Raw genomic sequence first — 27,642 nt, forward strand, 5'->3', positions numbered from 1 at the left:
TGCTTGACTATGCCATTCGTTCCTGATTTTGCCTGGCCATTACCCATTGTGCTCATCTCCTCCCCTTGTATGTAGACCCTCCGCCTCCTCCTCAAGTGGAAGTGAGAGGAGCGTCCCTCTGGTTTAGAATGTGTATCCACCCTTCAGGCAGGAGTGTCATGACTGCTGTCTAACCTAGTGTCTGCCTGGGAAGTTTATTGAGAACTGGTCCCCCCTTCTCTGAATGTGTGTACTTCCTAAACCGGATGTAGATTCTCCACCAGCTACCTGTAGGAAACATATGAGGCAGGGTGCAAGAAAGACTGTGGATGTTGGAGTCATGGATCCTGGGTGGCATGCATCTATGGTTAACACAGAATCAAGTTGCTTCTGCCAAGTACCGCAGCACTTCGGGAAAGGGATTTAATTTTGTTTCATTTAAGATAGAACAAAGAGTAATATAAGACAATGTACATTTTATCCAGAATGCTGCTGCATGAAACCTAAGATTAAATTCATAACCTGACGGTAAACTCCCGGTGGGCCTTACTGTTCTGACCGAAACATTTTTTAATTTTGAGAATCTCTGTGGAAACGGTCATGTAACGTTGTGAACTTTTCTCTATGTACCCACATATTCTTATGTTAGAAAACAACTGTCAGAAACATGAACTTTCTGACATTGATTAGTAAGAAAAAAAATTTCATGTTTGAAAAAGAGCTGCTTTTTACTTTTAGGCTGCCCTTTTAGCACGCTGGACCTGCTAAATTCTGCAATTCTTTACTTCCACCACCCCTTTATACCATCACCCAATATTTCATACTCCTTTTCCCATCACACAAAATCGTTCCATGCTTATGTTGAGTTTACAAAACAATGCTGTGATTAAGAACATTTTTCTAATATACAATTACAAAGCGATTAAGGAAATACTTAATATTTTCAAACGTATATATGCACGAATGGGAAGGGTAAGGAAATGTATAGATAATGTATATTTAAATTTAAAACAGTACAACACAATGTCGAGAATAGACTATTTATGGGTATCAGTGGGACTAATGGGCAAAATACAGGGAATTAAAATTGGGTCAGTCTCATTGTCAGACCATGCCCCACTATGGATGGAGGTGAAAACCCCGGGAAAGAGTGGAGGGCTTTGGAGATGGAGGCTCCCCCAGGACCTGCTCCAGGACCCTGTAGTGGGAGAGTCGATAAGGGATATGGTTAACGAATATTTTGCTGAAACCGACACAGGAGATGTCCCACTGGGAACGGTCTGGGAGGCTTTCAAAGCGGTGATCCGCGGTAAACTGATAGCTCTGAAAGTCTCCAGGGATAATCAGAGGCACAGATGGGAAAGATATCTGGAAAGCATAGTAGCGGACACCCAGGAGAAACTTCTGACACACCCCACCCTTAGCTTACAAAAGGCCTTGAGACATACACAAGGTCAACTAGAAATGCTTCGCACCAAAAAAGCAGAGAAATCACTTTTATATCTCAAACAATGCTACTATATTAAGGCCAACAAGGCCGACAGATACTTGGCCAGACAACTCCGCGAAAAACAGAAGGTAATGACAATTAAGAACATCCGAAACACACACAGCGAGACCTAATGCGCACCTATGACATGGAAGAGGCATTTAGGAAGTTCTATCAAACGCTGTATACCATGGAACCACAGGATAGTAGTGCCCAAGACGCATACTTACAAGGCCTCCCCATCCGACAAATAATGGAAGAAGATAGAATGGCACTTGGGAGCCCGATAAGGGAAGAGGAAGTGAAAAAGGCAATAGCAGACCTCCCAATCAACAAGGCACCCTCTTTCTATAAAAATATGCAGACAATATAACCCCATTCCTAACCAGACTCCTAAATACCTTAAAAAAAAAGCGGGAACGTGACCCCGACAATGAATGAAGAAAAGGTACTAGTCTTCCACAAAGCAGGAAAAGACCCCTCATACCCTGCTTCCTACCTACCGCCCAATAGCCCTGATAAATCTGGACTCCAAGATCTACACAAAAATCCTGGCAGCAAGATTGTCCCCACTCCTGCCCAACCTGATAAACCTAGACCAATCAGGTTTTGTACCGGGTCAACAAACACACGATAACATCAGACGGCTTATACACTTAGTGGAAAAGACGGGCATCCACACACTCCGTCATTACTACTTTCAATAGACGCCGAGAAGGCATTCGATCGGGTGGAGTGGACACTTCTGTTTAAAACTCTGAAGCGTATGGGATTTGTGGAACAGTACATAGCAATGATAAGAGCCAACTATAATACTCCATCAATCAGGATAGCCATTAATGGGGAGGTATCTGAAAGGGTAGACATCTCAAGGGGTACAAAACAGGGATGCCCACTTTCCCCACTCCTATATGCCATTTTTCTGGAAGCACTCTTAATTAAAATCAGAGAATCCATTCACGTAAAGGGGATAGAAATGGCAGGCGGACAACACAAAGTGATAGCCTACGCTGATGACATGCTGATTGCCCTAGAGGACCCGGGGAGGACACTGGCAGCAATAGTTAGAGAACTAGAATCATTCGGGGCGATCTCCGGCCTTAAAATCAATAGGAGAAAATCGGAGATATTAATTCTGGCAGGCGATCGAGGGGAGGTAGAAAGGGAAGCAGCAGCACTAGACCTCAAAATTGCAGAAAAAGGCATCAAGTACCTTGGAATAACACTGACACACAGGGTAGGGCAACTATACGAAGGCAACTATCCCCCACTACTAGAACACATAAGGAGGGATTTGGAGCGTTGGAGCCCCCTGATGGTCTCTTGATGGGGCAGAATACAGTTGGTTAAGATGAACTTCCTCCATAGGCTATTATACTACTTCCAGGCACTCCCAATCAGGGTTCCCAGATCGTTCTTCAAAGCGCTTTCAAAGGCAATCTCGTTCTACATCTGGAAAGACAAACCCCTGAGGGTCCCCAGGGCGGTCCTCACAGCACCAACTCGAATAAGGGGGGGGGGGGGTGGCCCTCCCCCACTTTCAAAAATACTTCCAGGCGGCACAACTAAGGGTGCTGCGGGAATGGATGGGGGGAGATCCACAAACAATCTGGGCGACACATGACAGGGCAGTTGCCAGATCCCCATTGGTGGAACTCCTGTGAAAAGCAAAACACAGGCACCCCAACCTCCACATCAGCAAAGTCATGAAGACCACTTTAGAGGCCTGGGACGACTAAATGTGAAGGGGTATCATGACCACGGTGGAAGCCCCCTTCACACCCATTTGTCGGAACCCCCAATTCCCGCCGGGAATGGAACGTGGGGCCTTTGAAAAATGGGAAGCCGCAGGGTGTACGAAAATTGGGGAAATGTTTCAGGGCAAGGAGATTAGAACGTTCGAGGCATGTAAATCCCTACTGAAACTCACAGAGGGAGATGAGTATAAACACGACCAGCTCAGGCACTGGCTGGCGATGCCAGAAATCAAAAGGGCGGCAACAAGAGACCTCACTCCATTCGAAATATATGTTATTACCAACTCAGGGTCCAAGAAACTGGTCTTGACACTATACACCTTTATAAACTCCCAAGAAGACGTGGTCAAGTGGGCTTACATGATCAAATGAGGGAAAACGCTGGGGGAGGATATCCCAAAACATCAATGGTTGGACCTATGGTTAAACATTCCAGAAATGACCCGATCAGTTCAAACGAGGGAGATGTGGATAATAGTAGTAACCCAATGGCACTACACGCCAGAAAAACTACACACAATGTACCCCCTAACATCTAACCTATGCTGGAGAGGTTGCGCAGAAGTGGGAACGTGGAAACACATTTGGTGGGAGTGCAAGGGGATCAAGGGTTTCTGGTCGGAGGTAAAGACCAAGATGGGGAAAATGTCTCCAGAAGCAGAACAGTTGGGGGGAAAAGGTGTGGCTATGCGGAATAAAGGACAAGGCAGCCAAGAAATACACAAAGTCACATTGGAGGAGCTTTATGGGACTGGTCATAGCGGCATGGGCTGCAATAGCCCAAAATTGGAAAAAGCAAGACCCTCCACTAGCCTATACATGGCTCCAGAAGGTCTGGTCACAAATGGCAATGGAAAAGCTAACACATTCAATTCAAGGTACAGGCAGATCTTTCACAAAGGAATGGGGAATGGTCCAAGACTACCTGCAGTCAGACTATATGGAACAATGGTGTCCCCATAAAATCAAAATAACAGAAATATTCAGTGCATAAGACTTTCCCATACAGAAAGACACCAAGAAGATCTTCCGGGGGTGGGGGGTCAGGGTGGAGGGAGTTGGGTGGGATATTGTTTAACTCCAAGTGTTATGTTTGTATTCGAAAACAATAAATACAATTTAAAAAAGAAGATTTAAAACAGTAAAAATGCAATATATCACACTACAATTCCTAATTATGCACTGTGACAAAGTCATACTGAACAAGTCAGATATGATGGGGAGGAAGAGCCTGAGGCATGTGTCCCTGATAGTTACCTGATGGCACCCACTCAGGGCGGGGACAGAAGGAAGGGGGTTCCCAGTGGCCTACACAGATTCAGTGCCTGAGTTGCCCACCCCTCTCGAGAACCAGTCTCCCAGTACCCCCATCCCGATAAACTATAAACTCAGCTAACAAGCCCCATTCCATGCATCCACACATTCACAGGTGTGCAGGAGTCAAAGAAGAGGAGTACCCATGACAAGCACTTGCTCTAAAAGACACTGCAGTTTATGCATGAGCCACGTGCCAGTCTTTACCTGGGCTGGCAAATACATCTTCCCTGAAGGGGCACAGCAGCTACAACGAGCATATGCAGTTGTACTGCGAAGCTGCACCAATCATGAACTTCCGAATGAAGGCAAAATCGCATGAGTTCAAAATCGCAAAATAGGCTTTTAAAACCTTATTCACCCGCAGCTGAAAAATTAGCTTAATCATTTGCAGAGTGGGAAGGTGTTGGGGGAGGGCACTTGCACCTACGAAACATAAGAACATGAGAAACACGAGACAAATCATTGTGACCCAGAGTACGGCTAACCCTGGGGGGATAAAGAGAGAGACAGAGCGCGAGAGAGAAGTGAGAGAGAGCGAGAGAGAGGTGCGCTATGGAGGAACCAATCAGGGAACGTACAGGTGATCGGGGTAATCAGAAACCCTACATAAAACAGCTCAGATTGATGCAGAGTGACACAATCAGAGCTCTGAACTTGGAGAGACAAGGAGAAGAACAGGAGTCAGAAGGACAGAGATAACGACAAGTCTATGGAGAGCAGAATCTGAGATACTGACAGAGCCCAGGCTTAACGGGAGGAAGTTACAACCCTGCTGAGGGCTCGATCATTGAAAATGGCTGAGACCACAACTAGAAACGGTATGCTCCTAACCTACTGAGAGCTATAAAGCAATCAGACCTTGGAGAGAGCCAGACCCAGGGAGAGAACCAGCCACAGAGAAAGGAAGAAAACCATATTCCGAGAGTCGGGTTTCAAGGGGAAAACCAGAAACTGGTCCAGAACTAAAACACAATAAATACAAATAGTGGGATGGGGGGGCGCTGTTGAGCGCGCTCTGCTGGAGGCTGTGGATCCTTCGCCCACCGGAGCCGATTTATGCGTGGCTGAGGCTCGGATTTTGCTCCAAGTCGTGGCGGAGCACTTAGGGAATATTTGGACCGCGGCTCGAGGACTGTGAGCGGCGGATCGCGGTGTCGGGCCTCGGGGCCCTGAGCGGCTTCGGCCGTGTGGACCTGGTGTGCCCCTCCCCCCCGCCTCGTGGAGATCTGTGTGCCGTGCGGCCCCGGCATTGCTGGGGGTGCTGTAACCGCGGCTTGGGGCGGACGGCGCTTGGTGCCGGTGGGCACGTTCCGCGGTGCCTGCTCTTGCCCTTCCTGGGGCCGGGTGCCGGCTCTGACATCTGCTCCGCGGCGCTGGCGGGCCGGCTCGGCGCCGCAGGTCTTGCTTTTGGCGGATCGTCGCTGGCCCTCTGCACGTCTGCTTGGGATATTGGAGGCGGTGGGGGCGGGGGGGTCGTAGCCCCCATGGAGGTGAGTGGAGCGGCCCCTTTGTGATTATACACGCCTGTGCTTTGGGGGCTCTCTCACGGCAACGAGTGACTTTGGGCACCTATATGCGGCTGGTTGTGGCTTCCTGAGAACTGTGGTACAGACTTGGGGCACTTGAGACCTGTGGCAAGTGGCACTCTCTAGTGAAGCATCGACTCTGTGGAAGACGTGGTGGGGTACCCCCCCGCCTTCCTCTTTGGAGTGTAGTGAGGTGCCCCCCTCTCCGTGGATGCCCCCCTTTTTTTTCTCCTCCTTGCTGTATTTTGGCCTCTATACTCCTTGGGGCACCTCTGAATTGGACTCCTGATGGGATGGTCCGCGGGCTGGTTGTTGGCACCCTCCCCCCCACTTGTCTGGGCTAAATAACGGTGGAGTGGGGCGCAGCTCGTGATTGTCCTTGTGGCTGCGTGGAGCTGGGACCTTTGCCCTCTTGTTGTGTTTGTATGCCCCTTAAGTCTGGCAAAATTTGGATTTAAAGAATTTCTCCTCCCTCTGTCTGGAGCCGGTGCGGCTTAAGCGTGGCCACCGTTTGTGGTTCCCTGTATCCCCCTAGAATGGGCAACCCAAAGAAACAATCCAAGATGGAGCAATTCGCGAAGGCGGATAGAGTAATTGCCGGCCAGGGAGAGGAGTCTGGGGCTGCTCATATTGACATGTCTGCTTTAAATCAAACCCCATTGGCCCTCAAGGGAAGTACTGACAGCTTGGGAGCGAAGATCGATGCTCTCACCTGTAAGGTGGATGTATCGCGATACAAATTGAGAAGCTGTGCGGACGGATGGCTGAGGCGGAGCAGAGGATTGGGGACGGGGAGGACAAGATCTCCGCTCTCCAAAGAGAGGTGACCTCTTTGCAACAGGCAGTTAAGAAAATAACGGCGAAGAATGACGATTTGGAATGGAGATCAAGGAGGAACAATATAAGGATTACCAGGGTGGCTGAGTCCACTCATATTGATAACATGGAACTCTTTGTTGAACAGCTTCTGAAGGAGGTTTTGGACAATCCGCCAGTTTCAAATATGTTTATGGTCGAAAGGGCCCATCGTTCATTGGCGGTCAGGCCGCCCCCTGGTGCCCCGGAAAGAGCCATTATAGCCCGAATTTTCAGCTACAGGGATCGTGATACCCTGTTGCGCGTGGCCAGGGAAAAGAAGATCCTGCAATGGGGCTCATCAACAATACGTTTATTTCCTGACTTTAGCCAGCAGGTGTAGGTTCAGAGGAAAACGTTTCTTAGAGTTAAGGCCATGTTGCGAAGAAGGGGGTACGCTATGCTATGATGTATCCTGCTAAATTTAGGGGGGTGCATGATGGTAAGGTGACCTTCATTAACCCTGAAATGGCCGAGAGGTTTGCCTCGAGCATTCCAGACCCCGTGCCTCCTGCTCCGATGTCCCCTTGATTGGGAGCGAATTGGCGTGGTCATGGGGCTGCTCAAGGGTGCACGGCGGGCTATGTAAACATCACTGAGTTGTGACTGTACCAACTAACCCTGTCTTCTGGTGGGTGATCGAACTGTGACGTGTAACCATGGTATTGAGCCTCCAAGCTTTATGAGCTGCAGATGCCGCCAGCTTCCCCCCGAGCCCAGCGGCCACTTAGCTTGGACTTGCATATTGTTTGTGGGGTTTAGGGTGGTGGGTGGGATGAGGGGGCCAGTAGATTGGGGTTTCTGGCGTGGGTGGAGGGAGGGGTCTGGGTACTGGTTTGTTATTTTGTTTGTTATTGCGTGGGTGTTGTTGGGGCGGGGGGGTTCCCAGGTTATTGTATGCACAGACGGAGAATTTAGCAGGATTATATTTGGTGGTATTACCCGTCTAGTAATTGACTTTGACCTGACTTCACAACCGTCGGGGTTCTCTCATGGTCTCGGGTGTGGTCACCCTGATATAGTCGTACACAAGGAATGGGAGGGGTGAGCTCTCTTGTTGGCGAAGGTGGTGCTCTGGATGCGCCCGGACAGATTGGGTTTTCCCATGGCTGTGCCCCGGTTGATATTTTGGCGACTGCAGCTCCCTCGACATATACCCATAGGCTGTTGACATGAGTTCTCCCTCTGGGCCAGGTTCCCCTGTCCCTTTGGACATAATTTTGCTGACATGGAATATTCGGGGTCTCACAAATGCGAAAAAGGTACGACTCCTGTCTAATTATGCCAGGAATCATCAGATTAACGTGTTATGTTTACAAGAGACGCACCTGGGAAGGGGTTACGAGCTCCCTGCCCTTTCCGGCTGGGGAATACATAGGTATGTTTCTTCTTACTCTACACATTCCTGGGGAATTGCAACTTACATTCATCGCTCCTTAGGATTTAAACTTCACAAGCAGGTGGTGGACGAGGAGGGACGATTTTTGCTGGTGGCTGGGGAGATGGCAAACCATTCTATTATATTTATTAACATCTACGGCCCTAATTATGATTCTCCCAATTTCTTTCAAACATGCTCGGAGCATCTACGACTGTTCCCGGGTTACGAGATAGTGTGGGCGGGGGACTTTAATGTAGCCCTTTCTTCCACGCGGGACAGGTCGGCATCGACTCAACAGTCGATTCCCCACGCTGTGCAAAAATGGCAATCCATTATAGTTGATTACCCCTTGTTTGATGTTTGGAGATGGTGTCATCCTGACGCTCGGGAATTCACGTTTCACTCTAGTGTACACGGGTGTTCGTCTGGAATTGATTACGTGTTTATGTCCCCGGGCTTGGCCCGCGAGGTGGTCAGGGCGGATATTCTCCTGCGTATCCTTTCGGACCATTCCCCAGTGCAGGTAAAATTCAAGGGACCCCCATCTTAACATAGGCAGCTTCGCTGGAGGTTTCGTGCCCAAGCGTTGAAAGACTTGGTGTTTCGGGAGGGGCTTCTCCAGGCCATCACCAAGTTTTTTCAATTTAACACAGAGTCAGTTCCCAGTCCGGGGGTGGCTTGGGAAACTTTTAAGGTGTTTCTACGAGGCTGGTGCATGTCGCAGGAAGGGGGGGTGCTGAAGAGTATTCGCGGTGCGATAGCACGTAAGGAGAGGGAAATTAGAGATCTGGAACTCCTTCAGGGAAGTGTCCTTAAATCGTTTTTCTATTCCGTCACGAACAACAGATAAAAATGAGGAAAACATTGAAAGTCCAAAAATGGCTGCGACGCACGAGTGACGTCGTTAGGTCCTTTCCTCAAAACCGCGCTTGCGAATCCAAGGAAATACGCGGCGCAGGCTTGAAAACAAACGAACCTGAAGTTAGTTAAATATATATTAGATGTTATGTTAAAGGTTTTAAAAACACGACGATTCGAACCGCGCGCCTTGTTAGTATTAAAGATAAGATAAAATGTACACAAAAATGAATTGCTGAATCTTCTTATATATTGTTCATTAAAAGTTCATTGCCCAATTTCTTATAATACTATTAGGATTCTATTGTTCCAAACAAAAATGAAAAGCTCAATATAAAGTCTTTGAATTATTAACATTTCAAAAATATTGAATCTTCACTTAAAAATTCAGAAGTCCACTTAGTTTATCAATGTTCATGAAACTGGAATCTTCTCTGGCTCAGCAACTGAATCTCACTGGAATTCCTCTTCTGCAGACTTCTTCTCTTGTTACTTAACTAATATCACTACTATATTTTTTAGAACTCTTAAAAGGATATAACACTCCTTTAAAATGGAAACATTAAATGAATTTTACTGGAGCTAACTAACATATGAACTACTCTGATGCATACTTTAATGAAAGGCAGTTGAGAATTGTTATTAACATTCTAATGACATCACAATGTTGCATGCTGAGAACTGAACCAATCATTGTTGTGAAAAAGTTCCACCATCTTGGCTTGGGGGCATTTCATCTTTCTAATTGAAAGTTAGTTAAGGGAAATTGAACAAACTAAAAGAAATGCTCTATTCACTAATTGAAGTTATTTAATATTTCAACCACCTTCCCTTTCTACCTTTCCTGGAATGGTATTTGACATACCCTATTCTCCAAAGAACCTTGTCCAATTGAGGTACAAAATGTGAGAATCTGACAGTACCCCCCCCCCCGTAAAGCCCTGTCCCAGGGCCTGGTTTAAAGGGTTGTAAGCGATGAAACGTCTTAGTTAAACTAGAGGCATGAACATCCTCACTTTTAACCCATGACCTCTCTTCTGGACCGTAACCTTTCCAATCCACTAAATATTGCAACTGACCTCGAACAATTCTAGAATCTAAAATAGCTTGAACTTCATATTCAGAATCATCATCAGAAAATACTGGACCAGGTGCCCCCATTAATCTAGTGTCATTTCTACATGGTTTCAACAATTTAACATGAAATGTAGGGTGTATCTTCATACTAGATGGTAACTTCAACTTCAAAGTAACTGGGGAGAATACTTTTTCAACTTCAAGTGGTCCTATAAAATGGGGACTAAATTTATTCTTTCCTTTCAAAGCTAAATTTTTAGTGGATAAACAAACCTTATCTCCTTCATGATATTTAGGAGCCTCTCTACGTTTCTTATCAGCAAATTTCTTGTAACCCAATTTGCTAACTTTCAAAGCTCGAATTGCCTTCTCCAAATTTTGCCCCATAGTTCTCAACCTGTTTTCCATATCAGGAACCTCCACTTCTTCTAAAACTACTCCCCTCAGAAAACGTGGATGAAATCCCTGGTTTACAAAAAAATGGTGACATAGAAGTAGATTCCTTCACAGTATTGTTATAACAAAATTCTGCCAACCATAACAACTCCACCCAACTGTGATCAGACCCCAAATAACAACAAAGGTATTTTTCTAACTCTTGATTCACCCTTTCTGTTTGGCCATTACCCTCGGGATGATAACTAGTTGTCAAATTAATTTCAATTCCCAATTCTTTACAGAACGCCTTCCAAAATTTTGAAACAAACTGTGTGCCTCGATCAGAAATCACTTGACATGGTAAACCGTAAAGTTTCACAACATTCTGCAAAAAGGCTTGTGCTAAGGACGTAGCTGTAGCAGCTCCCTTAATGGGAATGAAATGTCCTGCTTTGGAAAAAACATCTACTACCACCAGAATTGTAGAACATCCCTTTTCAGATGGTAACTCAACAATATAATCCATTGATACTGTATGCCATGGACGAGGTGGAATTGGTAACGGTACTAATAATCCAGCAGCTTTTTGATGGTCGGATTTAGCTCTGATACAAACTTCACATGTTCCAACATAGTTTTCTGTGTCTTCACGCATCTTCTCCCACCAGAACTCTCTTCGAAGAAGTTCCAAGGTTTTCTTAACTCCTGGATGACCAGCCAATGGTGAATCATGGCAATTCTTCAGTGCCTCTTCTTGTAATTCTTCAGAAGGAAGATACAATTTTGCATCTACATAGGGCAAACCTTCCCTGATACTTCGCACCAGATCTCCGGCCTCCCATTTTTCCAATTCTTCTTTAGATAGTAAATGATGAATTTGTTCTCGAAAATCCATTTCTTTATGCACTTCACCCACCACAAAGTTCTTCTCGGACAAGAGTGACACTGGAACACAATCATCTGTCTTTAAACTTCCTGGAAAACATTGAGATAGCGCATCAGCCTTTCCATTCAAACGTCCAGGCTTAAACGTAATCACAAAATCAAATTCTGCAAAAAACAATGACCAACGGAGTGGTCTTGGTGTTAAAGTCTTGGCGGAACGAAGAAAGGTCAAATTTCTGTGATCGGTTAAAACTAACTCGATGACGTCCACCCAAAAGATAATGCCTCCATTCCTCGAATGCAGACTTGAAGGCCAAAAGTTCTTTATCTGTAATTGTATAGTTCTTCTCAGCCGATGAAAACTTTTTTGAAAAGAATGCTACCGGATGAATTTGTCCAGTTCTTGGATGGCGTTGTGATAAAACTGCTCCCATGGCACAATCAGAAGCATCTGCCTCCACAAAGAAAGGTTGATCCACATCAGGATGTAATAAAATTGGTCCAGAAATACATTTTTCTTTAAGAAATTTAAAAGCGTTTTCAGCCTCTTCACTCCAAACAAATTTTACTCCCTTTTTCAACAATTTAGTAATTGGAGAAATCACCTGTGAAAAGTTTTGAATAAATCGACGATAAAAATTCGCAAATCCTATAAAACATTGAATATCTTTTACAGAACTTGGTTGTGGCCATTCTTTAACTGCCTTTACTTTACTTGAATCCATCTCAAGACCTTCTGGAGATCATACAAAGCCCAAAAATTCCACACAATTAGTGTGGAATTGACTCTTTTCTAGTTTTGCAAATAGGTGATTCTCGCGCAACTTCACTAAAACCTTCTTTACGTGTTCCACATGTTGTTGTTCTTCTTTAGAAAAAATCAAGATGTCATCAATGTACACAACTACAAATACATCTAAGTATTCACGAAAGACTTGGTTTATAAAAAACTGAAATGCCGCTGGTGCGTTGCACAGACCAAATGGCATCACCTGATACTCAAAAAGTCCGTAACGAGTTCTGAATGCAGTTTTCCATTCGTTACCTTCACGAACACGAACCAAGTGATAGGCTCCTCATAGATCCAGTTTCGTGAAAATTTTAGCTCCTTGAATTCTATCCAACATTACGGATATCAAAGGTAATGGATAGCGATTTTTGATAGTTATTTTATTCAGGGCTCTATAGTCAATACAAGTTCTCAATGTCTTGTCCTTCTTCGGAACAAAGAACAATTGTGAGGCTGCTGGTGATTGCGAGTGTCTAATAAAGCCTTTAGCAAGATTTTCCTCAATATATTCTTTTAAGAACTCATTCTCTTTCTCAGTGAGAGCATAAATTCTTCCACAAGGAATTGGTGCTCCGACCTCAAGATCGATCTTGCAATCAAATTCTCTATGGGGTGGTAATTCATTAGCTTCTTTCTTGTCAAAAACATCCTGAAAATCCTTATAACACTCAGGTAAATACTCCAGCTACTGCCCCCACAATATGTTCCTTCACCAACCCTGCTGCTAGGCACACTCCAATAGAATTATTTCATCTTGATCTTCTGCAGTTAACCTTACCAAACATTGTTCCTTACAAAAACCTGATTTGAACTCTACAGTTCGCTTTCCCCAATCAATCAATGGATTATGTAAAGATAGCCATGGCATGCCTAAAATAATCTGTAACTGTGGTGCATCAATTAGTTCAAATTCAATTTCCTCATAATGCTCTTCCCCAATTTTCATTTCCAATTTAGTTGTCACTTGAGTTATTAACCCCGAGGTAAGTGGTGATCCATCTACGGCTCGTACTTGCTCAGGAATTCCCTTTTTAACTACAGGAATACCCAATCTACCTGCCAAACTAATATCAAAAAAATTTCCTGTTGCCCCAGAATCAATAACACATGGTCCACCACATCTTGGCTTACCTTCCCATGCAAAGGATACGTTTATCGTGATGTATGGAACTGCTGTCTGAACTGTATTCGCCACCTGTTGACCTTTTCCAGGAAATGGTTGGAATCTCTTTGGGGTACGTGGGCATTTCCCTACAAAATGGGTATTATCACCACAATATAAACACAAACGTTCCTTTCTCCTTCTGTCTTTCTCCTCCTTAGTCAAAGGAGGTCTAACTGAATTTACAGCCTCATTTTGTGAAGCACCCTTAACCTCCCTTAATGCTTGCTCTGTTCTGGGACGTTCGTTTCGGAACCAAACCTTATTCTCAGAAAAATTCCTTCGCTTTTCCAATCTTCTCTCTCCTAATCTCATATCTAATTGTAGAACCAAATTAATCAGATCTTCACTAGAGGTAGGTCTCTCCACAATATTTGCTAAGGCATCCTTCAACTCATCTCTTAGACCTCTATAAAAAATGGAAGCCCTTTTTTCCTCTGGCCAACCACTTTCCAACACTAAGCCCCTGAACTGTGTGATGTAAGAAACCAACTCCCGATTTCCTTGATGTAATTCTAAAAGCTCTCCATCAACACTCTTAGAATACGTTCTTTTATCAAACATCTTTCCAAAAACCACCTTAAACTCCAACCAATTATGTAACTCCGCTGCTCTTCTTTCTACCAAAGGAACAGACCAAGCTGCCGCTTCTCCCGTGAGATAAGAAATCAAAAAGGCTACCTTCGAAGTTTCTGTAGGAAATGCTTCTGGTCTGCACATATAGTGCAATTCACATTGCAAAATAAATGATTTGAATCTTCTGAAATCCCCTCCAAATCGTTCTGGAGGAGCTAATGGTGTAGGAGCTACTGTTCCTCCTAAAAAAACATTTCCCCACTTCTTTTCTCTTTAGCTACCCTTGCTTCCTTGACCTTTATTCCTTCTGGATACAAAGTGGGTGGTTCTCTCTCAATTCCATAACTAAAACCTGAAGCTTCTGCTAAATCCTCCTTTCTCACCTTACTATTCAACTCCTCCATCTTAATTCCCAGGGACAAAATCTCCTGTCTAGTCTCTTTTAATTCAGTCTTTAATTCTAATAGTATCTTTTCCAAAGTTACCAAACTCAACCCTGACTCTGGGTCCATCTTCACTCAGGCAGGATCAGATTCGTGGGCCTTTCATTCTGTCAGAAACTGAAGTAGTGGGATCCTGCAGGAGTGAAGCTGGCTCACCTAGCCCCCTAAGCCTGCCTGCTCAACAATCCAGCCTCTTTAAAACTATTGGCCAGGCAAACCCAAGGGGAAAGGGGAATGGAGAAAACAACAAAAGACAAGAACTCCCACTGCAGGTACTTCAGACTGTCTTTTCGGAAAGTTTTTGACTCAGATGGGATGTTCCTGAAAAGGAAATACAACTTTTAATAATCAATCTTCTAATCATTACTGTTGACTCTCTATATTATATTTTCTCCATTTACATTTACCTGTTGCCTATGCTTGATTTGCCAATAGGCTGCTTCTGAAAGGTTTATGTTGACTGTAGATACTCTAGCGATATCCCTTCTCTTTGTCTTTCTGCTCTCTTGCTCTCTTTAATATCTGGTAATCTTTTTTCTTTACAATAAAATATTTCCCAAAAATATTGTTGTTATTATTGTCTATTATACCTTTTGCCGGATGCTCTAGGAATCATATACTCTCTATAAATATGTGTAAGTAATTACCTTCTGTATTCTGAAGAACCTTTGTAAAATATTCTGCTGTAGACCTTTATACTCCAATTTCACATAGAGTGCTTTTTCAATAATGTCTCTTGCCACTCATGTATTTCTTCTGAATTCTTTCTTTATCAAGGAGAAAAACTATTGCTCACAAAAACGCTGCGTAATCAGGATACTACGCTGTCCTTAAATCGTTTTTCTATTCCGTCACGAACAACGGATAAAAACGAGGAAAACATTGAAAGTCCAAAAATGGCCGCGACGCACGAGAGACGTCGTTAGGTCCTTTCCTCAAAACCGCGCTTGCGAATCCAAGGAAATATGCGGCGCAGGCTTGAAAACAAACGAACCTGAAGTTAGTTAAATATATATTAGATGTTATGTTAAAGGTTTTAAAAACACGACGATTCGAACCGCGCGCCTTATTAGTATTAAAGATAAGATAAAATGTACACAAAAATGAATTGCTGAATCTTCTTATATATTGTTCATTAAAAATTCATTGCCCAATTTCTTATAATACTATTAGGATTCTATTGTTCCAAACAAAAATTAAAAGCTCAATATAAAGTCTTTGAATTATTAACATTTCAAAAATATTGAATCTTCACTTAAAAATTCAGAAGTCCACTTAGCTTATCAATGTTCATGAAACTGGAATCTTCTCTGGCTCAGCAACTGAATCTCACTGGAATTCCTCTTCTGCAGACTTCTTCGCTTGTTACTTAACTAATATCACTACTATATTTTTTAGAACTCTTAAAAGGATATAACACTCCTTTAAAATTGAAACTTTAAATGAATTTTACTGGAGCTAACTAATATATGAACTACTCTGATGCATACTTTAATGAAAGGTAGTTGAGAATTGTTATTAACATTCTAATGACATCACAATGTTGCATGCTGAGAACTGAACCAATCATTGTTGTGAAAAAGTTCCACCATCTTGGCTTGGGGGCATTTCATCTTTCTAATTGAAAGTTAGTTAAGGGAAATTGAACAAACTAAAAGAAATGCTCTATTAACTAATTGAAGTTATTTAATATTTCAACCACCTTCCCTTTCTAACTTTCCTGGAATGGTATTTGACATACCCTATTCTCCAAAGAACCTTGTCCAATTGAGGTACAAAATGTGAGAATCTGACACTTGCATCAAGGAGGCGGGAGGTTCAGGCCCTGATGGACGACGAGGAGAGATTCTTGGGCGACCGACCCTGTGGCCGCAGCGAGATATGGGGAGGGGGATCGTCCGAGTAGGACCCTGGTGGCCTGGGCTGTCAGACAGGAGAATCATTTGGAGCCTATTCTAGAGGTGGAATCTCAGGGTGGTTCGCTTGTCAGGGATGTGCTCGAGATAAATGAGGTATTTCGCCAATATTATGAGCAGTTGTACACTGCTACTGGTTCGGCTGGGCACGACGATATCACCGACTTTCTTGATAGGGTCGCCTTGGGTTGGCTGGATTCTGAGGTTGGTGGGCTTCTTAATGAACCCCCCTCGGCGGAGGAATTCCATAGGGTGATTATGTCTCTTCCGAGTGGGAAAGCCCCGGGAACGGACAGGATATCAGCTGAATTATACAAAGCATACCCTGATTTGCTTATCCCTCACTTATGTGAAATGTTTGAGGAGGCAGCATCCTCCGGGGTACTCCCGGAATCTACGCGTACTGCCCTGGGTACGGTATTACTTAAGCCCAATAAGGATCCTAAACGATGCTCCTCCTATCGGCCACTTTCATTGATAAACACCGACAATAAAATCATTGCCAAATTACTTGCAGATCGGCTCCTCCCTCACATGCCAGCACTAATCCTTCCCGACCAGGTGGGTTTTATTCCGGGGCGATCCACTCAAAACAATCTGCGCAGATTATTTATTATGATGCATAATGTGAATCCGGAGGTCCCGATTGCGGTGGTAGCCTTGGACGCGGAGAAGGCATTTGATTCTGTGGAATGGCCTTTCCTGTTCGAGGTCTTGCGCCGGCAGGGCATCGGCTCTACGTGTATTGCCTGGATACGCCTTCTATACACGGCTCCACGGGGCACGGGTCTATACGAATGGGGTTCAATCCGCTTCCATCTATCCTTCCTGGGGCACTAGGCAGGGCTGCCCCTTTTCCCCTCTCCTACTCACCCTGGCTATTGAGCCGGTGGCCTGTGTATTGAGAGAATTCCACTCTCATTGTGGTGTGATACTCCGGTCGCATGTATCTATCATCTCACTTTACGCACATGACATGCTTTTATACATAAAAAATCCTCGAATAAACTTGCAACCCCTGATGGGGGAGATAGTTGCGTTTGGTGCCCTGTCTGGGCTACAGATAAACTGGTCCAAGTCAGAGGTACTTCCGCTTACACCGGGAGTTATCCCACAGGATGTGGGAGAGGCCTTCGCGTGGTGTCCACAAGGGATCCGGTATTGGATATTAGAGTGTCCACTTCCCCTGCACTTTTGTATCAGGAAAATTATGTCTCTACTTTGCAACATTTGGAACACCGGGTGGATTCTTGGGTCCGTCGTCCCATCTCCCAGGCGGCCCGCATCTGCCTAGCTAAAATGATTGTCTTACCGAAACTATTGTACGTTTTTAACAACGTTCCGGTATGGTCCCTGGTATCATTCTGGAACCGTATAGAGTCTATGCTGACTAGATTGATCTGGGCGGGAAAACTATCCCGCATTTCCCAGCGCTCAATGTGCAGTTCATATGCCCAGAGGGGTTTTGAGGTTCCTAACCTGTTCCTCTATTTTCTAGTGGCACAGATCCAGTACTCGATTTGGTGGTGGTCCCCAACGAACGATCTGCCGCACTCGCAGTTGGAGAGGTCAATTGCTCAAACAGAGGCTTCCTTTGGGCTGTACGGGAGCGCCATTTTAGGACGGAGGTTCAGCCGTTGGAAATTACGCTCAGGGCCTGGGACAACTTCGCGAAGTTGGTGGGATGGGCTTGTGGTATTCACCCAAGATGGGCATATATAGGGTCTGTGGGATCCCTCTTACATTTGAACACGTCTTTATTCAGCATTTCCAGACTCTGCACATTCACACCCTGGGCGATGTAGCACCACAAGGGAAATTCATAACTTGGGAAAACCTTAAGGCGAGAGGCGACTGGACTCCGATCAACCAGTTGTTATATTTCCGCCTCCGCGAGGTACTGAAATTGAAATGGCCTGACTTCCCTGTTGCACCAGAGACCTCCCCCGTCTTAGAGTATATTGTGGCCCCGCCCTCTTATAGAAAAGTGATCTCTTCCCTGTATTGTCTGGCTCGAGGGCTTGGGGGCTCTCCCTCTTCTTCCTATAAGGCCAAATGGGAAGTTAGTATGGCTCGCTCATTACCTGACGATCAGTGGGAAGACATACTTGCTCAAACTAAATCGATTTCCAGTAATAACAGATTTCGCCTGATTCATTTTAAATTCTTGCATCAACTGTATTATTCTCCTCTGACTTTGCATAAACTGTTTCCCCTTCGGTCATCGGAGTGCAAGAGATGTCATCAGTCCCCTGCTGATTTTTACCATGTAGCCTGGTCCTGTTTCCATGTCCAGACTTTTTGGGGTGCTGTCGCTGAGGTGATGGGGCGGGTGTTGGAGATCTCGATCCCTTTCACTCCAGAAGCGTGGGTGCTGTCGTGGGTAGATCTACCTGTAAGCAGCGATAGAAAACTGTTTGGGATGGCTTTGGTGGTCGCCAAGTCTTTAGTGGCACGTGCATGGGGGACTTCTAAGGCCCCGTCAATACATCAATGGGTGAACTGCATGTCGATGTATGAGCGTAGAGAGTCGCAATACAATCAAACGCTCCCCCTTAATAGTAGACCCAAGGACTATTGGCACTCTTTTAGGAGCCATATGGCTCGTGATTCGGACTCTGAGAGTGCCCTCTCGTCGCAGGACAATGTGGAAGGCACCCAAGAACGGAGTTGAAGATTATTGACTTTATAATTTGTTCAGCATCTTCGCCAGTTGCGGGCCTATTAGTATCTGGCTCATTGTCTTTATAAAGATAGTCTAGGTCACTGTATCCTAGGTGAAGCTCTTGTCATTTGGATGTGTTCTGTTGCATGCATTGACGACCTGGTGGGAGTTGAAGGGATGGGTGAGGGTGGGGGGAGTTTGTTCCCATGTGGGAAGTTGTTGCTTGTCTTTCTTTTTCTTCTGTTTGTAAGGTTGTATTGACATTGCCTGATGTGTTATTTGTTATGTAACAAGAAAACTAATAGAGAGGTTTAAAAAAAAATACAAATAGGGGGATAATCAGACCCTGGGATGTGACCAGACTAAGAGAGAACAGCACAGACCTTGGCCGAGGAGGGCGACACGGGGCTAGTGGATTAAAACAAAATGCCTGGCAATCCATAAGCAAGGTGGGGTGGAGGTGGAGAGACATATTTTCTTATAGAAGCATGTCATGATAAAAATAGGGAAGGGGAGGAAAACTTATCAGCAGGAGAATGGCAAACGAAGTACCTTACAGCAAGTGGAGAGGACATACTTGCAAGTCGAATTGCCAAGCCGTGATCTGTGTGCTATAGCGCTAAGCCTGCCAAAAAGCAAAGCAGGTTACTATTTTCCCAGGATTTCCAAGAAGCGGGCTGGGTACTATAACCGTAGGACTGAGAAGCAAAGAAGCGAGCATGGTGCTATAACCATGCAGCTAAGGAGCCATGTCACAGTATAAATATTTATCAAAATAACCAGAATTGCTTGTTGACACATTGAAAATAGGAGCAAAGGGTGTATGTATGTCTGTATTGGTACCATGAGAAGGGGAAAGGGGGTGGTTGGATTAAGCTAAACTGAAGAATTACACCAATATCTCACTCACAATACTCATGAAAAACTGAAAAAAGTAGGAACAACATTTTGATTTGGTGGGTGTATGTATTTTTATAGCATTTAAGTTCAAATAATTTTTTCACAAAAGCTTCCCAAAAAGTATTTCTGGGCCCATGGCTACATTTTGAAAAGCAATTCTATCAAACAGTGAAATCGATCAAATGCATTTCTGCTGGATACATGTACAACTCGGGCTTAAACCCAATAAAGGTGCAAGGGAGTGCTGCAATTGTATTATCTAAACACAGCACCACCACTCTGTATGCTACATCTTTCCACTCACACAAATATTTGTTTTCACAAAGTTCATAGAGGAAAGGCAGAGTTATCAAACAGGACTTACTGTTCTAGGCTGACTGCTTGCTCGTAGGACTGTTTCGCATTCTCCGGATCATCCAGGTTTGTTAGAGCAACTGCAATAAGAGAAGATCACTATGTCACTTCAAATACAATCTTATGAGAAGAACCTGATGTCTGCTTCTAGGACTAAGTAGAGGTTAACTTTAGAGGAGAATTGTTATTTTTCCCCTTTCCCTCAAAAATTAATTATTTTGGAAATGCTATAATTTGTAAATTCCACTTGACTTTTTCAAATAGCCTTTGCAAACTCCCTGGCTGAGTGAACTATGTCCTCCTCTTGTCGCAGCTGGTAGAAGCATCACAGTCCCCCAAGCACAAAATTCATGTTTGCCTGCCATCACCTAGTCTAAACCTGTGCATGTAGCAGAATGCCAACAAACACACCTCATATCTTTAAGGTTGCCTCTCCCACATGCCACACATGCACTTCTCTCTGTCCACACTGACTACACCATGGGAACAAACCTAAACACAATGTAATCATGTCCCTTTCCTCTAGTACTAGTTTCTGGACTGCTAGGAACAAGGATTATGGGAGATGCATAAAGGTGTGGCATGGCAGTATAGGCAAGGACAGAAGGAGATAGAGGCCAGTGGAGACAGAAAATACACTGAGGTGAAGGGGCTAGAGGCCAGTGGAGAAAGAGAATACACTGAGGTGAAGAGGATAGAGGCCAGTGGAGAAAAAATATACTGAGGTAGAAAGACATTGCAGAGAGGGGAAGGTCAAGGGGAGAAAACGTGGATGTATAGGAGGAGAAAGAGATGAGATACACATGCTAAACATAGGAGAAGACAGAGCAAAAGTACAAGGAGACTGAAAAAATAAAGCCAGGCACAAAATAAAAAAAAGAGGGAAAGCAATAGAAATCAGAGACCACGGAAGGGGTACTGTACCAATTCTTGTACTGACAGTACTTAATCTCCCTTCCAACATAATCATGGGATGTTTTGACTGCAAGAGATGCAGGAGAACATTCTCTGCGCAACACAAAAAGAAATGGATAAAGCCAGACACGCAGCATGGGCTTCGGCCAGCATGGGGCTACTTTTTCCCTGTACCTCAAGCCTTTTCTCTCCATCCATATGGAAGAAATGGAAAACAGAGAAGGGAATGGTAGACAAGTACATCTGGGGAAGTGGGGCAAAGCTACAGTACAAGAGTCAATATGATGAATATGGAAATGCCACCTACTTGTTAACATGCAATCTGAGTCCCCCAGCAGGAGGACCTTCATTCAATTTAAAAATGCTTAATACCTTCACCTGTTTGCAGAATCTTAGAAAATAGTTGTCTGTCAAAAGAAAAGTTCCAGTTATAGCCAATTGTGATTTTAAAAACATACCTGCCTTATTTTGACTTGTTTCTTCAAAATAAACTACATGAATCAAATTAACTTTTAAAAAAAAGGGAAAACCATGAGACAAGTAGGCTGTCAAATGGAAGTGGATGTAGATTGTATTTTTACGGCAGCCAAGCTGCTCCAGCATCCCAGGATGCATCTGACTGGAAGGAAATAGGAGCTCAATTCATTTTGACCTATTGGTAAAGAACAACCGCTTTCACTTTTTATGTGCTGTCTTGGTAGCATTTAAGATATGAGTTTTCTCAACCAGACAGTCATTACTGGTCTGTACCACGGTGTAGCCATTTTACTGCAATGGTAGCCATTTGAACCCTAAATAGCAGCAAAGTAGCTTCCAAGTGTTTAAGTTCTGTAACTAAGCAAATGGTTTTGCTACAGCTTGCGAGTGTTTCGTAATGCGGGAATGTCCATATTTGGCAGCTTGCTTCTGTGGGAACACACTCAGAACTCACCAAGGCAGCCTGAATGAATGGTAACAGGTTCTAGCTGGACAGACAGTCTGCAAGATTCCTTAATCCACAATCCTTTGTGTACCCACAAGAAAAGGATTGAGGCTGACCTCTACTGATAGGGAGGCCGTTAAATGAATGATTGAATGGTGCATGAAATGTCATTGGTTGGCTGGAGTCACACCAAACCCTGTGTGTGTATCTTTAGAGACCGTGGGCCTTTAGGATTTGATTGCCTGGAACTGCCCCTTTGCACCCGAACTGAAGACTTCAGAAGATCCATCTTCAAGCTCCGTTGCTGGACTCCTTGTCATGCTGCAAGGCAAATCTCTTTTACTCCATGTACAGAGGGGACCGTCTGCACGATTGCAATACTTGACTCCTATTTCTGTCTCCTCTTCCTACTCCTCCCTCTCATATCTCTGGTGATTGTTTAGACCTTCTCTTTACTTCTTCCCTCTCTTCAGTGTTGTCACTTCCTGTCTAACTTTCTGATCACCCTCTTCGTTCTGTCTCAATCTTCCCAATGTTTTCTGCTCCTGCCTCTTCTTCTTCAGTCTTTCCATCATATTGCTGGCGTGGCTTACGCAGTTTTGACACTCTAATTTTTGTCTCCTCATGCATTTCTACTTTACCTTCCCATTCATCCTTTGCTACTTTGTCTGCTGACAAGGCTGCATCTATTCTTATTTCGTTCTTTCTTACTCACTAGACACTCTCTACCCTGCTTCAGTCTTTTATCCTCCTTGCAAACCCCCTAAACCTTGGCTCTCTTCATCTACGTCCTATGCGACATGCTCTTCATCATATTGAAAGGCATTGGCTCAAGTCTAAGAGACTACAGTTAATATTCTTCCTACCACGCTCTTTACACCGACTGTCTTCTTTCAGCTAAACGTTCTTATATCTCTGATCTCTTACACACACAATCAACTCATACTAGACTTTTTTCAAACTCTTTCACATCTTCTCTCTTCCCCTACTCCGGATCATTCTACTAATTCTACTCTGTCAGCATCTGATTTTGCCTTATTTTTCTCCTCTAAGTTATTTTTCTCCTCTAAGGTGACTTCCCTGTGTTCTGCCATTGAGTCTTCACCCTTGCAGTCAACTACTATCTCGTCCACTTTGCCTCCTAAGGCGAAAATCGCTGCATTTACTCAAATCACCAATGAGACTTCCCTCTTGTTGGCTCGGGCTCACCAGACTGCCTCTCTGTCCGACCCTATACCCTTGGTGCTTATTCCTAAGGTCAATCCTTCTCTTGTTTCTTATCTCACTTCCTTTTTCAATATTTGTCTCCTAACCTCGACTTTTCCCTCCTCCTTTAAACATGCTTCAATTATTCCTATCTTAAAGAAACCTTCTGCTGATCCCTCCCCAGCCTCTCATTTTCAGCCTATTTCTCTATTGCCCTCTCTTTCTAAAATACTCAAACCTCTTGTCTATTTTCAAGTCTCTACTTTCGTCTATGATAACTCTATTCTTCCCTGTGTTCAGTCGGGATTCCGCCCTTTTCATTCCACTGAAACAGCTCTCCTTTCTGTTCTAGATTCTTTACTGTCAGCACGCTACTCTAAGCATTCATCTTTTCTTATCCTCTTTGACTTATCGGCCGCTTTTGACACTGCTGATCACCCTCTCTTACAGGCTTTCTCTTTCCTCTATCAGTTTTACTGGGTCTGTTCTTTCTTGGGTCAGGTCGTACCTGTCCCAAAGGACATTTTCGGTTTCTTGGGCAGGGGCATCATCTGACAAGCTCCCGCTTGTTCAGTGTCCCACAAGGTTCGGTCCTTAGCCGTTTTCTTTTTTCTCTTTATACCTCACTACTGGCTGAAGTCATTTCCTTCTCTGGTCTATCCCATCACCTTTATACTGACGATACTCAGCTTTTTCTGTCTTTCTTATCCTTTGCTCCTGAAGTCCACTTTAAACTCTCTACCTGTCTATTTGCCATAAAATGTTGGATGTCGTCTCACTTTCTGGTACTCAACGCCTCCAAAACCGAGGTACTTTTCTTTCCAGCTAACACTATTCTGTCCCCTCTTTCTCCCTCTTGTTTTGTTTCCTTATTCCCAGCTTCCTATTTCTTGCACAGCTCGCAACCTGGGACTCTATTTAGACATGGTTCTATCCTTTAAACATCACATTTATCTTCGCGTGCCGGACGCTATAACTGATAATATTCGGAAAGCCTGTTCTTTGACTTTTTTAAATTTTATTTATTTTATTGAGCATTGTCTTAAACAAACATTGTAATTTATCTTATCAACACTTTTGTGCTGTTCGGACACGAAGAAGAAAACGATTTTTTCCAGGCAAATTTTCGATCACTTATAACGCCCCCCCCTCACTTCCCCCCCTTGAGACAAAACGAGTCACTGGTGTTGATGACATGGTTGATCATGTTCGGTGCCTAGGGGCTTCATTTTTCGAGGGTCGTTACCAGTCATATGATGGCTTCGAGGAAGGGAGCCCACTCAATTCCTCTACTTGGTGTTATCTTGTGGAGGGCTCCGGTGATATTTTCCATCTCATAGAGTTCTCTAGCTTTCTGGGCCCAAGTGAGCTCTGTCGGGAGGGTCTGTGACTTCCAATTGATGGTGATGCAGACCCTCGTTGCTAGTAGCAGGAAGTGTGTCATGTGAGGGGCACGTTTTCTTGTTCTTCCAGGCAGAAGAATACCAGTCGCATTTTCGGGTTGATCCTCTGTCTATTTTTGATCTATGCGAGCACCTCTTTCCAATATGCCTGGGTTTTTCGGGCAAGCCCACCACATAGGCCAGTAGTCAGCATGGGCACTGCATCCTCTCCAGCATTGGGGGCTTGTGCGATCGAACATTTTGGAGAGTCTCTTGGGATAGTTCTGCCATCTGTGCAGCAATTTTATACTATGCAGTTTGTACTGGGCTGAAATAGAGGTTTTGTGGGCTGATCTGCACATCTGGGACCATAGTCTGTCCGACATCATTGAGCCCATGTCTTTCTCCCATCTTTTTTTGAGGCCATCGATTGTGTTTCTTTTGGTATTCAAAAGAGATGTATATAGCTGTGAGAAGGGGCCTTTAGTTACGAGGGATTCGTTCAGTGTTTTCTCCATTGATGTAAGGGGTCTCTGGATTTGTCCATTCCATTTTGGGGTTAATAGGGCTCCTTTGAGTTGTAGGTACATGAACACTCCTAGGGGTCCAATTTGCAGTTCTGTTTCCAAGTATTGCATGAGTATACATCTGTCCATTTTGACAAATTGTCCCACTCTCTCCAGTCCTGCTTGGTACCATTTCTGGTAGCGTTGGGGGTCAAGAATTTCATTTCTAACGAGGGGGCCCATATGCAACTCATGGGGGACGGCTATGTCGGGAGACCTCATTTCTCCCTTGTTCCACCATAGCTGCAAGAGTAATCCCATCACAAAGTGGTTGATTACACTACCAGGGAAGGCCTACTTTGGCGCCCATAGCCCTTCACCAAGAGTCACAGGGCGCATTAGGTAGATTTCGATGGCGACCCACTGTTTCGGTTTGTCTCCTCCGAGGTGTGGAACCAGGGCTCTCAATTGGGACGCTCAGTAGTATGTGTACAGGTCCGGGAGATCTGTTCCACCTTCTTCCTTCTGTTGGATCAGGGCATCTTAGGATATCCGCTGTTTTTCCCTTGCCATAGGAATTTAAGAAGCATGGTTTTCATGTCCGCGAAGTGGGTTTGTGGGGTGGTGATCGGGAGCATCTGGTATTGGTATAAGAGTTTGGGGAGTATTACCATCTTTATGGCATTTAGGCGACCCAGCCATGATATTGTTAGTTTGGCCCATCTTTCCATGTCTTTTGTTATCTCCATGATGAGTGGTGGGAGGTCTATCTCATATAGCTTTTCTGGTGTTTTAGTGACATTAATTTACAGGTATCTTAGTCTTTGGTGTGTTGTCGGGATCCCCCAAGTAGTTGTATTGCTTGCATCAGGGGGTTGGGTGTCTTGTATGGGAAGAGCGTCGATTTTTCGGCATTTACTTTTAGTCTTGCTAATTTGTCAAATTCCTGCAATGTCTGTAGCACTCTGGATATAGCAATGGCGATTTGGGGATCTGTCAGCTAGAGGAGTATGTCTTCGGCAAACATAGCCAGTTTGTATTCTGTGCCACCCACTATGATCCCCTTAATTGCGTTTTCTTTTCCGATAGAATTACCCAGGGGTTCGATGAATAGGGCGTAGAGGAGTGGGGATAGGGGGCACCCTTGTCTGGTTCCTCTGGACATGCTGAATTCTTCTGAGAGTTTGCTGTTCACAGCCACCTTTCCCTTTGGATTTTTGTAAATTGCCTGGATTCCACGTATGAGTCGCTCCCCAAATCCCATATTCCTGAGTGTGACCCAAACAAAGTCCCATTCCACCCGATCAAATGCTTTCTCGGGGTCCAAGCTAAGAAGCGCATGGTCTCCGTCCAGTACTCTGGAGTGTGCCATGATGTCCAGGGTCTTGCGCATTGCATCTGCTCCTTGTCTGCCTTTTATAAAACCCACTTGGCCCGGGTGGATCAGGCGGGGCATTATCCGTTCCATACGCGTGACTAGGACCCTGGTGTATATTTTGGCATCAGTGTTCAGCAATGAAATCGTCCGGTAGGACTTGCATTGTGTGGGGTCTCTACCTTCCTTCGGGATTATCACTATGTGTGCCAAAGAGAATGATGGGGGTGCTTCGCCGGATTCTCAGATGTGATTGAATAAGTTGGCTAGGAGGGGGGCCAGGGTATCGACAAAGTGTTTGTAGAAGGTCATGCCATATCCGTCTTCTCCGGGAGCCCCTCTTGATGGGAGTCTCTTTATTGCAGCTTTTACTTCCTCTGGGGTGATGTCAGATTCCAGGAGCGACAGTTCTGGTCCTTTTAGGTGTGCTATTCCCGCTCTCTCGGTGTATTCTCTCATTTCTTTCTCCTCTCTGTTGCCCTCCGAGGTATATAAGTGTGTATAGTACTCAGCAAATAGATTGGCTATTTCCTCTGGGAATTGTACCCTTTCACCCTCTTCTGTTTCAATTTCATATACCCATCTCTCGACTTTTTGGGCTCTCAATCTAGTGGCCAGCATTTTATCTGCTTTATCTGTTTTCGTAGATTTTTGCTTTAGTAGCCTTAGTTTCCTGATTAGGTCTCCCTTTCCCAGTTCTTTGAGCTCCTCCCTTTTCTGTTTGAGAGATTCTAGGTGGTCTTTGGCATAGGACCCTTGAGCATGCAGTTTTCCCTCCAAGTTTAGGATTTCCTTCCCCAATTTCTCTTCCTGTAGCCTTCACTCTTTTACGCTTTGCCCCTTCCCTCATCAAGTGGCGCCTCCATACTGCCTTTCCTGCTTCCCATACTGTTAAGATGTTTACCTCACTATTCTTATTTATTTGAAAATATTCTTCCATTGCGGTTTTGAGATCCTGAGCGTAGAGTTTGTCTTTCCACAGGTAGTCATTACAGCTCCACTTGGAATCTTGGCTGTCTAAGCCCTTC

At 44.5% G+C, this 27,642-nt stretch overlaps 1 protein-coding gene across 2 annotated transcripts in view; it reads right to left on the reverse strand.

Moving 5' to 3' along the window:
• BBS4 (Bardet-Biedl syndrome 4) overlaps nt 1-27,642 on the reverse strand; it is a 614,420-nt gene that overhangs the window by 122,181 nt on the left and 464,597 nt on the right. For both annotated transcript variants that reach the window (XM_069624617.1, XM_069624616.1), the window contains exon 13: nt 20,319-20,388. In XM_069624617.1, coding sequence (XP_069480718.1) covers nt 20,319-20,388 — 70 coding nt within the window. The remainder of the gene's footprint in view (nt 1-20,318; nt 20,389-27,642) is intronic.

Source organism: Ambystoma mexicanum, chromosome 11 (assembly GCF_040938575.1).
Source record: "Ambystoma mexicanum isolate Mex_15411 chromosome 11, UKY_AmexF1_1, whole genome shotgun sequence".
Lineage (NCBI taxonomy): Eukaryota > Metazoa > Chordata > Amphibia > Caudata > Ambystomatidae > Ambystoma > Ambystoma mexicanum.